Source organism: Stegodyphus dumicola, chromosome 7 (genome assembly GCF_044657685.1).
Source record: "Stegodyphus dumicola isolate Sdum_Otavi_A_Nest chromosome 7, ASM4465768v1".
Classification (NCBI taxonomy): Eukaryota; Metazoa; Arthropoda; class Arachnida; order Araneae; family Eresidae; genus Stegodyphus; species Stegodyphus dumicola.
This window is the reverse complement of record NC_140774.1, coordinates 71,340,496-71,354,334: the sequence shown is the minus strand read 5'-3', so window position 1 is coordinate 71,354,334 and position 13,839 is coordinate 71,340,496. Positions and strand designations below refer to the sequence as shown.

The 13,839-nt window shown below is 33.6% G+C and overlaps 1 protein-coding gene across 6 annotated transcripts in view; it reads right to left on the bottom strand.

Annotated features, from left to right (window-relative positions):
- The window catches only part of LOC118195782 (L-fucose kinase-like), a 143,534-nt gene that overhangs the window by 61,076 nt on the left and 68,619 nt on the right, over positions 1 to 13,839 (bottom strand). For 5 of the 6 annotated variants that reach the window (XM_085820433.1, XM_085820434.1, XM_085820429.1 and 2 more), the window contains 2 exons: positions 11,441 to 11,542; positions 1,003 to 1,104 (listed from right to left, as the gene is read on the bottom strand). In XM_085820433.1, coding sequence (XP_085676559.1) covers positions 1,003 to 1,104; positions 11,441 to 11,542 — 204 coding nt within the window. The remainder of the gene's footprint in view (positions 1 to 1,002; positions 1,105 to 11,440; positions 11,543 to 13,839) is intronic. The other variant, XM_085820430.1, reaches the window with a different exon arrangement.

The following is a 13,839-nucleotide window of genomic DNA, read 5'->3' as shown; positions in this document are numbered from 1 at the left end:
TCATCAGAAGAGTATTAATTTTTATTATTATAGATATTAAGAATTTAACTTAATTATCAAAGAATTATACAAAATAAGTCAAACGTTCAACTAACTCTAGAAAAATTTCCCTCGAAAAAAATTAAATACTGAAATATGAATCAGCATCACCAATAAAAATTACAGTTTTTACTTGACACATCAGTTTCAATTGCACTTCCCAGGAAACAATTAAAAAAACTGGATCAGAAATGAAATTTCTTTAGATAAATGTAGCATTTATTTTCTTCTTCCTGAAGTAAAACAGCAATTCATTGACATTTCTTATGACCAAAATTTAAAAGATAATTTTAAAAATATCACTTTAATCTAATTCTACATTACTAAAAGACAGATTATAAAGACATTTCAAAAACGGCAATTACATCCTTTACTATTATTCTAATTCATGCACTTATATGATGCAGGATTTCATTCAACATTCCAAAAGCAAATATCAAATAAAACTAAAATTTATGTTTAAAACTTAATAATAATAAACCAGATATAAAGAAAATTTTTAATTAACAAGCACAAGCTAAACCATTCTGTTAACTGCATTTATTAATATTCAGATTTTCATTTTAAAGAAAATTTTAAAAAATGTAACTATGACTTAATTAGCTTTATAGTTTTGACTTTGCATAAAAGATATTCCCAAAATTTTAGCTTTGCTGTTAGAGAAATAAATTCAATACCAAGTCTTTAGTTCTGCATGAAAAAATTTAGAGCTACTGATCTGGTTTTCTACATCATTACAATAGAGTTCAACACTAAAATTTAATTAATGTATCCATAAAAAGTTTAAAGAAAATAATAGATTATTTTGTATTATTAAAACCATTCTTTACACCACAATTGCAAGTGAGCTTATAAAAAGTAATCTGGTGTGTTTATAAAAACTAAGCACCTAAAAATTAACTCACAATGAATAACAATGTTCATAAATTATATTCAAAACTATAATGTATGTCTCAAAATTACCAAGTTAGAATTCCAAATTTCATTTTCCTCAACTCCCAGGTGTTCTAGAAGGCTACTCCAAGGTTTATTACAGAAAAAACTACAGCTGAGATCTACTGGAGCCTGTAGAAGAAAATACTTTTAATAAACATTTTGAGTTCATGATAAAGGAAATCTGCATTATAAAAACATCAGTTCTGAGTGATTTTTATTTTTATAGAAAAAATGACTTTCCAAGCTTTAAAATAAATCCCTTTCCTTTACAGCTATTTTTTTTCCATTCATTTGTAAAGATTTATTTACTTTTAATTGATCAGTTATTTTATGTTCTCCTTTTCCATTTTACTGCCAGAATGCAAATTTTAGTTCACACATATTCAAATGAGGTAGAAAGAAATAGTATTTAAAGGAAGGTAAACATTTTGAGTTCATGATAAAGGAAATCTGCATTATAAAAACATGAGTTCTGAGTGATTTTTATTTTTATAGAAAAAATGACTTAAAATAGACTTTATAGAAAAAATGACTGACAAGCTTTAAAATAAATCCCTTTCCTTTACAGCTATTTTTTTCCATTCATTTGTAAAGATTTATTTACTTTTAATTGATCAGTTATTTTATGTTCTCCTTTTCCATTTTACTGCCAGAATGCAAATTTTAGTTCACACATATTCAAATGAGGTAGAAAGAAATAGTATTTAAAAGAAGGTTTTAGACTGTTGAATCAGAGCCTGTATTGTCTGCTAAAGGCCACATAACTACTGAAATCTTTTAGATAGTACTCTGTCTGGCGGTGTTATGTTATTCTTGCTATTAGGCTCATCACGCCAATATTAGTCTTGAGCCAGCTAGTGCATTATTCATTCAGCGTAGCCTTTGGCTACTTAGCTTTAATTTGAATTCATTACTTTTAAGTTACGCCATTAATATTAGCTGGTTTGTAAGCATAAAAAGTGCCTTCTGTTAAATTTTTCTGTGTTTAATAAGAGTCTTTTACACCCTTCATACATCTCTGTCTGTTTACTGGACATAGCGATAAGTTGCTTACATTCAGATTAGGTCCCAAGTTTAGTTCACACTTCCAAAGGTCAGACTTTACACTGAAATCTGAAGAATAATGTATTTAAAAAATTTTATGTTTAGTCTGGCCTCCTAAACATTGAAAGCTCCACTGGTTTCAGTGCACCCAATTATTATTATTTTTGGGTGCACTGTAGATCTACCTTCTCATGGTGCACCTGGTAACACTTTATAGTGGCTAAAAGATCTACAATTGGCATTATGTCTCCCCCTTCTCGGATTGATACTCTTTGAGTGTTACAGTGGAATCCTTGCGGACTGTCCCAATCCAAGCGCGGAGTTTTTGCAGATTTTGTGTGAAAAGGACATTGATGTCTTTACTATCAGGGAAGCTAATTTGACTATCGAAAAACTAAAATACCATCCTTTTAAAGGATATTCTCTTCACGTACTTGATTTAACAGCTGATTTTTGTATCATAAATGAGATGGGTCAAGTTGATGGGGATAGGAGTGAAGTCATACATTTGGATGTCTGGAAATGAAGCTCATTAAAATTCTAGCTATATACAGCCCTCCTTGTAATCATCCTGACTTTTCCTATGTTAATCATTTAAAACAGTCTGTTTTTTTAGGAGATTTTAATGCTCATTCTCCCATTTGGGGATATACTGACACAAATGAAGCTGGAAGGAGTGTCCAGGACCTCTTCAGCTTGACTACATTCGTACTAATATATGATAAAAAGAATCCTCATACTTATCAGCATTATACTGGTAAAAGTACAACCCCTGATCTGTTGATGGTCACTGCTGACCATCAACATATCTTCTTTACAATCTCACAAAGTGAGTGAGTGAATGAGCGCCACCAAGGAAGACCACTGACCTGGCCTTAGCCTCACAGTGTGTTATCTTCCTGGCAGAAACCATCTACTCTCTGCTCCGGGAACGCAGCCGAATAGACGGCTAAGAGCCACATAAAGTCTACATATAAGCTTGGATGTTGTTGTACGAGGAAAGAGTATCCTGTTAGGAACTACTTAAAATTAAGCAAAGAAGCAATCAAAAGACTGTTAAGAATCGCTGTTAGAATAGACAGAAACTTGTGTTAGATAAAGTAAAGATAGAAGGACTTTGCCTGAAAAATTAACTGCCGTGGATTTTCTGGACTTGCTAAATATCTACATGCAGGTGCTTATCGTGACACAACCGTCATATCTTTATGGGGCTTCTGTGAAATCGTTGGTCCTGCATGGAGGAAAGTTGTAACCTATTAAATTATTGCACATAGTAAACTTTAAAAAAATAAATAAATAAATAAAAAATACAAAAATAATAAAGAGAGAGATTAAAAGATGATTAAAAAAATCCTAGCGCCCAAACATAATTTAACGCAGTTTACTTTCCATGTGCCTGACTCTTATGTAAGAACATTTAAAAGATTGTGTACCTGTTATCACTAAGATAACAAATTCCTGCATAATTTAGTTCTTTGCGCATACTTAAAACTGTAGTTGTTTTACAAATTGAACCATTCACCTACATTTTCTTTCGTAGTACTTGCAGACGGGATAATACATACATAAGTACAAAACTGAATATTAAAGTGAAAAACTAACATGATACTGAGTACAGAAATACAGAAAGCTGATCCCTAATGCGTGCATACATAACACTTAAAAATGCATACATAATACATGAAAACTAAAAATAAAACTGATAAGCATAATACATAAAACTGATCATTAAGTACTGCTATGTAGTCTAAATCCTAGCCAAGTACGAATTGACCTTCATAGTACATGCTGAGAAGGAATAAATACAGACTTGAGTACTTTAAAGTGAACATAAACAGAAAAGTACAGCACCATACTCAGTAAAACTGATATCTGATTCCAAACACTTGAATACATAATGCTGATACATAATTACAAAGAGAAACTTACCTACATTAATTCCATAGTTAGTTTTATCACCTTAGAACATGCACATAATTTATACAAAACATAATTAAGCACGTAATGCTGATCACTAGGGAAGAGATTCAAACATGCAATTGATCACATAAATACAGATATTTCTTCCCTAAAATTTGCATAAAAAGTTGAATATTTATTAAAATTAAGAAGGCAAAAATGCCATACCAATAATAATATCATTCATAAACTTAAGGTGATAACATAAGTTGACCTTGCCCTTCTTGAACCTATTTATCACAAACTTGTAATTTAAATACACGATTAGTAAGTGTAGGAAAAACTCATTGCTGTTGAAGATTTTACTGGCACGATCTGGTCTTGCGAGTCCTAGACCTGTACATTAATTGCAAAAGTAAACATTATAAAGAATATAGGCAGGTTGTTGCCATAGTCCTAATTATCTAAGTTAGTCTTGGGTTGAGAGGTTCGAGGTGTGTGCCCAGATTGATTTAGTGTGATTTATACATTTTATGATTCAGAGCGCTAAGCACTTGATTATTTCTATTTGGGGACACTTATCGTCGTATTATAGAATACTTTCTTTGACAATGGCTGATTACCGCTTGTAGCTTTTTATTTGCTGTTTTGTTTGTTCTCATATTTGCCGCCCATTGTGGCCAGTAAGCTTGACTTGGCTTTCTTATATGGTACTGTGCCGTGTTTGTGCAGTGGAAGACATAGTGGTCTGGATCCTCCACCTCTCCACATTGACATCTTTCTGTGTCACTCAGGCTGAATCTATGCAGATAGGTCAGGAATGGGCCATGACCTGTATAAAACTGTGTCTGACTACCACTATTGCAGTTTAACTCTAGCGTTGTTTTTGGGAAGAACATATACGTTCTCCTTCCTGTATCTGCTGTGTCCCATCTGGCTTGCCATCTGTCTATCAGTTGTTTTAGAGTGATCTTTTTGAGATGAGACCTAGGTAATTTATCTGGCAGTTCTGTTCTTGAGACCTCCTTTGCCGCTTCTTTTGCCAGGGTGTCTGCTTCCTCATTGCCTTTAATGCCCACGTGAGCCGGAACCCACGTGAGGCATGGCCTTTCTGATGGTGGAAGACTGAGGAGGATTTTCCTAATTTCTTGGACATAGTGGCTTCTACTTTTGTAATTTTTGATTGTGTCAAGGCTAGAGGCAGAATCACTGTAAATAGTAATGTGGAGAAGTCTGTTCCTCTTCACATAATTAATTGCTGCTTTAAGTGCTGCCAGCTCAGCTTGGAATACTGAGTTCCTACTGCCAAGTCTTCTTTTCCATTTATACACAGCTGTATTACCTTTTAGAACGCAGAAGGCACTGCCAGTACCCGTCTCGGTTTTTGAGCCATCTGTAAATATAGCTGTGTGGTTATCTTTTGGTGTCACATAGTGGCCTAGAATACACTTTTTTAGATGTGTTTCAGCCGGATGTCCTTGAGTCACTGGCTTGTGTTTTTCAAAGTCTTCAGCAAAGTGGTGTTGTTCCCATAGAACTCCATCCTCACCTAGCCTTAACAATCTTGCAATTAATGACTCCCTTTCCGCTTGCAGGTCTAGAGGAGGAATTCCTGCTAGAACCTGCAGAGTTGTCGTTGAAGTAGTTCTGTAGCCCTTGCAGATGAGCAAGAGTTGCAGCCTTTGCATGGACAGAAGTAATCTACGCATGCTTACGTTGAGTGTATTTCCCCAGATCGCTACGCCGTAGAGAACAATTCTTTCTGTTATTGCTTGGTACCACCTCTTAAGCACCCATGGTGGTGCTCCCCACTGCAGTCCTGTTGTGCGTAGCATTGTGTTTGTGAGTGCAATACATCTTTTCCTGAGTTCTTTTAAGTGGGGAATCCAAGAGAGATTATTGTTGAGGATAAATCCTAGGTATTTTATGTTTGAAGAGCATTTTATTGAGCTACCGTTGAGTCTAATGGTAGGATTTCTTTTCATTACTCTTTTACGCCCTATAAATAGCATGGTAGTTTTTTCTGCTGAGATCGTAAGTTTATGTGTTTGTGTCCACTCTAAGAACCTATTTAGTGCATTTTGTGTAATTTTCTCGATATTCTTTCTTCCCAAAGTTACTAGAAGGAAATCATCCGCAAAAGCCTGCAGATGTATTTCGCTCTCCATCTCAAAAATTTGGAACGCTGAATTAGCTACTAGGTTCCACAGGGTTGGCCCTAGACAGGAACCCTGTGGACAGCCTTTCTCCAGTTTATGCTGGATTATTCCATCGTTTGTAGTTACTTGGACTTGTCTGTCTTCAAGGTAGCTCCTTATCAACTTTAAGATCTGAATTGGGCAGTTGATTGAATCTAATTCTTTTGTTACATCAGGCCACCAGACATTATCGAAGGCTCTCTTTATGTCAATAGATATTACTATTGAGTGATTGTCTTCCTCTCTGTTCTTTTTCAGCACTTTCAGGAGATCTGCTACTGCCTGTTCCGTAGAAATTCCTTCACGGAAGCCATACTGTTTTTTATTAATTACTGAACTTTTATTCAGGAAATAATTTAGCCTCATTAGAATGATTTTTTCTAGAACTTTGCTAATTGTGGGAAGGAGACTTACCGGGCGGTAGGAGGTCGGATCCGAGGGATCTTTCCCCTTTTTGTGAAACAGAGCGATCTCTGCCAGCTTCATATCTTTCGGAAAGTGTCCTACTTTCCAGCATGCTTTGGAGACTGAGTGGATCAGCTCTGGAAACTCATTATGCAATGCCTTGAGTATTATATTGTCTAGGCCATCCGGCCCCGGTGCCTTTTTCCTTGCCAAACCATTTATGATTAGGTCTACCTCCTCTATTGTTGGTGGGATTCTAATAAAGTTTATAGAATTATCAAGGACACAATGATACCTTGTGCTAAAATGTCCATCCCTAGAGGAAGGCAAAAGAGATATAAATACTTCTGGACAGATGAACTGACCTCCCTAAAAGCTAAGAGAGCCAGGCTTAGAAGAAAGGCAGAGTTGACTCCTGACCCTGCAATGTTCAGGCTTGGAGAAAACAATCTGCATACTTTAGAAAGGCTCTTATTGCCAGTAAACGATCCTCATTTAAGGAATTTATTTCAAAAATAAATTACCAAACTGATAGTAAAAGAACGTTTAAATTTGTAGGCAACCTAATGAATGATCCTGCTGGCTTACCTAAACAGACCTTCATAATTAAAGATAAACAACTTCCTTCAGATTCTTCTGTAGCGAATGCTTTTGCACAGCATTTCTGTAGAGCTAATAATAAAAACACTTATGCAAAAATACATTCCCCCAGAATTAAGCAAAAAAACTACACTCCTGCAATCGGAATTTGAATCTTCTACTGATTCAGTTTTTGAGGCGCCCATTACTTGAGACGAATTGAACTATGCTTTAAAAAGCCTTCCTTGTGGAAAATCACCTGGTGGAGATAGAATCCATTCTGAGTTTCTCCCCCATCTTGATCCTAAAGCATTTGAGACTGTTTGGATCTTTTTCAATCTAATTTGGAACAATGGTATTGTACCAGCTGAATGGCGAACTTCTATCATTATGCCCATACATAAGAAAGACAAATTCGGGATAGTCTCCGTAACTATAGACCAATATTGCTTACTAGTATTAAGGAGAAGGCTATAGAGAAAATAATTGTGAGAAGACTTAATTATTACTTGCGGACTTCTTGCCAAGTAGCAGGCGGAATTTAGAAGCTCCAGATTTACTAACCAACATGTTGCCCTCTTGAGTCAACGTGTCAAGGATGCCCTGGATAATAGCCTGAATGCAGTTTTTATTGATCTCAAATCTGCCTATGACAAAGTATAGCAGGAGAGCGTTCTACTGAAACTGCCGGGTCTAGGCATTAGAGCAAATCTTTTTAATTGGATTAGAGGCTTTCTGTGCCAGCGCTCTTTAACAGTCAGGTACAGTAACGCTCTATTGAAATCTAAGATCTTAAAATCAGGTCTCCCACAGGGAGCTGTTAGTAGCTGCTCCCTTTTTAATATCTATATTAATGATTTGATTTATAAAATACGAGAGATTTCTGGCATCAAGTGCCTCTTATACACTGATGATTTGGTTTTCTGGAAAGTTTCTAAAAAAGAAAGTGCAGTAAGAAACATAGAGACTAAACTCTCCGCTGCCTTGAATGCTTTGAAAGTTTGGTGTGATACTAATAATATGGAGGTGATCTTGAATAAATCATACTGCCTGACTTTCTCACTTATGCACCAATCTTTGGATCTTCAGCTGACGTATAAGGGTACCCAAATCCCCTTGTGCGATAAATTTAAACATTTGGGTGTGACGTTTGACTGCAAATTAACATGGAAGCCACAACCATGCTACAAAGAGATTCAGTGTCCTTAAATGCCTTGCTGAGGCAAGTTGGGGTTGTACTAGACAAATCCTGCTTCAAATTTATCATTCATTTATCCTCCCCCTTCTGACTTACTGTTATGAACCACTTGTTGCGGCCGTGGAAAATGTACTCAAGAAAAATCCAAAATCAGTGCTTACGTATTGTTTCTGGAGCCGTGAAGACCACCCCGATTGATGCCATGTTTATGTTAACTAGTGATAAACTCTTAAAAATCGTAATTCAAGAGAAGGCCTTAATTCTCAGGGAAAATATCATTAGAGTTCCTGGATGTCTTTCACTCTGGAATGAAGTCCAAGATTTTATTACAAATCTAGACCCAGATGAGCTTTCTACAGAAAGTTTTTCAGTTAAAAAATTTAACTGAAAAAATTGGTTGGTTCGGTTAACTTGGTTTAATGAATGAACTAGAATTACTTGTTCCACAACAAAATCCAATAAATTTGAAATCTTTCTGGATTAATCTTAAATTGGGTCAAAAAGTAACCAAATATAATAAGGATCCCTCTATTTTGACAGCCCTTGCTTTCGAAGTCTTAAAATTTTTTTATCCTGAGCCAGAGTGGCTGTGAAGTTCCTTACCCTAGCGAAAGATTTTTCTGAAACTTTTTCTCCTCGAGACTAAAGACAATTAAATGAAGTGACATAGCTAACTGGAAAAAAACGGTCGAGTCAGACTGGTGGGGTGACAAGGAGACTTGGGAACTTTTGGAGTGGACCGGCAAGTATGCCATTTGAAAGGAGATAACTAAAACATGTTTTTGCGTGCTTTATATTGTATATAGTATTTTTTTTCCCTTATGGATAAAAGTGATTTCGTTTTGTGGAATATTGTGTACCGTTATGTGTAATAAATTAGTGGATAAAGTTTCAAAGCTGATGAAGATTATTTTCCTGTTATGCATGAAAAGAACCCGCCTCGTGTCTGAACGGGCGCCAGGTGCAACAGTGGCTTTGAATTTTTACTCATGGATCCCTTTTGTCTGATGAACGCCAGAGTTGGAGGTTCCTCCAAAATTTTCTCTTTCTACATCCCTGTGGGTTGAGATCCTGCATTTGGCATTGAAATTGCTGTGATTTGCACAGTTCTGTACCAGCTACCATGCCACTTAGAAAAATTCACAAGAGCTGTTATACTCAGTGATTTTCGAGCTGCTCTGTTGGCTATCGTTTCGGATAAAAATCCCATATCAAAGGATATATTGGACTGTCAACATTATCTAGAAAATCTGGCTTCACTTGAGAAAACTACAGTCTTCCAGTGGGTTTCTGCCCTCTGTGGGATTCCAGGTAATGAGAAAGCCGACTTCTTGGCAAAAAAAGGGTGCTTTAATTGTGCAGAATATTTTTCGTCCTTTGCCTTTCCATACTGTTAGGGATCTTATTAAAAGATCTTTCAAAGTACATGCTCAGGAAGATCTCTATCATCGTGTTTCTCATAAGTCTTGGAAGAATGCTATTACGAATTTGTGTAATGGCCTAAGGCATAGAGCGGTCACTGAATTCCGCCTTGCCATCGGACATGACTGCCTACAATATCAACTTCATAGATTCAAAATTGTTCCTTCTCCAATATGCATTCTGTGCAGCTCTGAAGAGGTGATGGATGACGCACATCTACCCCACTGTCCTGCTCTGAGCAAGACTTTTCTCGACGAACATTACTGGGATGCAAGAGATATGTTAGATTAATGAAGAAATGAAGATTCCAACAATGGAAAACTAGCAATATGGTTTTAATATTTTTGTCAAAACTAACATACATATAAAACAAGGAAGAAACAAATTACAGTTAACCTAACATCACGTGGAAACTGACTTTGTGATGACACCAAAGATCAATTGAACTCGCATACATATGACACCACAAAAATATTGTTATCTCTGACATTACATGCTATTTTTTGCAATTTTTCCATTCTTCTCTCGCAATTTTTACTGAAACATTTCTGGTAGCATTGGTCCGAAGTTCGAATCCCAACTAAGGCATTGTTTATTTTTCATATTTCCTACTTTGAAATAAAGCTTATCATCCTACATAATTTTGAACATAACCATAATCAATGCAAAAAACATACAGATTTCCTTTGGTGTTGTGGGCTGTTAATATTTTCTGTATGAATGTGGCTGCAAATTATTTCTGACATTATTTTACAAGGTATCAATTATTTTCTAGCACAACAATACTATTTATGAGATAATGATAAAAAATTGCTCCAAAAATTGTATAATATTCATATTTTGTTTGACATTCATATGAATACATCAAAAGCAAAAGAAATGAAAAACTTGGTGGGAAATGGTAGAGGATTTTTTACATTAATCTCACAAAACATTCAAGCATCTTTGAAGTCATGTTTCAAATTAATTTCATTACCCCGGCATCTGTAAAAAAAGAGTTTTAGAATCACTGAGTATACTTTTGTAAACACTAATGTCTGGGCCTTCAGAATCACTTTCCCCCTGAATCACCCAATTTTTTTTTGTTCAACATATTCCACTAGTATGCAAAATTAAAACCATAAGATTAGAATAATATAAATAGTAAGTTGTAATAAAACATTATATTTGTTAAGCAAAATGTTTAACAAATGCAGCACAACATATCAGAAAGAAAGCAGGTGTTTTACTATGATTTCAATAACAAAATTAAAAAAAAAAAAAAAAAAAAAAAAAAAACTACAAACTTGTTTTTATGGTTGTGTGATGGCATCTAGAAACAGAAAAAGTAAACTAAAATAAATAAAACTGGAGAGCCCAAAACTATAACATTGGAAATGAGATGCTGATATCACATAAGGGTGAATTACGCTGCACAATAAAAGGGTTTACCATATGACATATGAAGAGCTTTGACTATTTCTTTTCCACATACAGCAACAGTTCAAATACTTTGACTATTATTAAGTACCTGAAATTGATATTCAGTTTTACGAATTTTTTAAAGTTTTCATGGTTCACAAAAAACACATAGCTAATGCTTTTTAATAATGTGTACAGCAGATGACATATTTTACAAATATTTATGAATTTCAGTTTTTCTTTATATTAAAAATAAAGGTTTTATAATAAATAAATGGTTCAAATTTTTAATGAGAAAGCTTCAAAACATTAGGCATACCATTAAATTCTCTTGTATGCCAAATATCACAAAGAGTTCAGATTGAATATCATTTTGCATAAAAACTTTTATCACAGCAAGATCTTTAGGTATAACTAAAGCCTAGAAAAGAAATGCAATAGCTGTAAAAATGCAATATTTCCACCCTTAACAGATAAATCTATTTCACAAAATGAAATCAAGCAATTAGCAATTTAGCAAGCAATTTATACAATTTAGCTCTTGTATCCATAATATTACAACTTCAAAATCTACTGTGAGTATATGAAACGAATGCAACAGGTAATGTAGAAGATTTAAACGCCATTCACATGCAACGCTCTTTCGCACAGCTGCCATTAGCAAGAGGAGAAAAAGGAGACATGAAACAGTTTCGTCTCCGAATTGGCCGATTTCTCATACTGTTTATACATATTTAACATTTTTTACTGTTGTTAATTTTGTAATTTGTACTTTCACAACTGGTACCTGAACTTTCCTAATGGTTCCTGAAAAATATATGCTTTTTAATTATTATTATTATTATTATTTTATAAGCTGTTATTTAGTTCACTCTTGGTGCTTTTCACTGTGGTTAAAAGATGGTCATGGATTTTTAAACTGCTTCCTGATAAGATATAGAACTCAAACTTTGTACATACACTGCTTGTGGATGTGGTGTCACGCTTTTGATTTTTAGAGGATTAGATTTTTTTCAAATTTAAAGTTGAAACGATTTTTTGCAAATATTAACAAATAAACTGAGAATCTCAGAGTATTATAGTTTGTACCATAACACACTGTGGAGGAAAAAAAAATTAAATGAAATTTTTAGTGTAATTTTTTAAAAAAATATTTTAGAATTTTTGAAAATCGTTCATATTTTTAGACTTTTTGACGCCCATTAATTTTAAAATTTCATATCTAAAAATATATTGGTTACAAACTTCCGACATTTTTACAGCTTATAAAACAAATTTTTCGCATTTAAAAAAATGATAAAGGAAATTAATTAGACGATTTTTTTACTTTTTTGAAAGATATGCAATGAAACAGAATGGGAAATGTTGGTTCTTCTTGGGCATCAATTTGAAACATCGGTTTCAAAGTAATAATCTCATTATACCACACTATTTTATGACATTATTTATACTATATAAGTTGTTATTGTTTCCAGTTGTTAGTTCAGCATGAGATTGGAGATATTTCTAAGTTAACTTTCTCTTAAGATGCGTTTTGCATTCCATTGTGTTTAACATTCTTATCAGATTGAAGCATAACTACTGATTATATTTAGTGATATTCTAAACACTTGTACGAGTATTTATGTGGAAAATTCCAGAACTTTCAAGAGTTTCTGTTGACAAAGTAAATTTAATTAAGCTATCATCGGATTTGAGTGCAATGACAATCATTTATGAACTATTATCAATCTATTACAAAGCCGTACGCATGAAACAATATTATAATTAATTAATGTATTAAAATTGTTTTGAACATGTTTTACAAAACAAAAAAAGGTAAAGAAAAATTCTGCTTGCGTTTTATGATTTTTTGCAATTTTTCTGGCCACATAAGGTTTTAAAAAAAGGTTTGTAATTTATGTTTATATTTACCAATTGAAGAAATAGCACTATATTTGATTTATATATATATGTGTGTGTGTACTGAAATTCAGTAATAAAATTTTAAAGATTTGAAATGATTAAATGTCTGTTTAGACAGTTTGTATTCTTTAAACTGCAAATGCAAACTGAGAAACCGATAAATCCTTTTACTTAAAGTCTTAAAACATATACAGGTATGGACTAAATTATTTATTATTTTTACTGCTTATTTAAAATTATATACTTTATAGAAACAAGGATGGGTTTTGCAAAACACTGAAAAGAAAAATTATTTGAAATGAAAATGTGACTGAGATAATATTTGTTTTAAAGATTTTAGATAAAAGTGTATTTTTATTTTTTCTCAGAAACTAATTCCTTAATTTCAAAATCATTCCTTGAAGTTATTAAGAACTAATAAATATAATAAAAATCTGGGGGGGGGGAGACATTGAAAATTACAGAAGAAAAACATTTTAATTGTAAAATATTTCTTCAAAAATTTTAATTAAAAAAATTACTAGCAAAAACTTTTTTTCAGCTTAAAATTATTTTGTCTTACAAAAGCATTTAATAATATTCATAAAAAGTAGATGAATATGCTTAAATTTTTTTTAAAAAAATCATTCAAAAGATACCGAGTCCCTTGTTGCGTGGAAGCCGATATGCACTTGTCTTAACTTTAGTTTTAATTTAAACGATATTTCTGGAATACCTAGTATCAGATAACATTGTCTGTATTTGTCTATAATTTCCGTATCTTGTACAGTTCATTTGCCCTGCTAATTTTTGGGGGAATGCTATCACATCCCC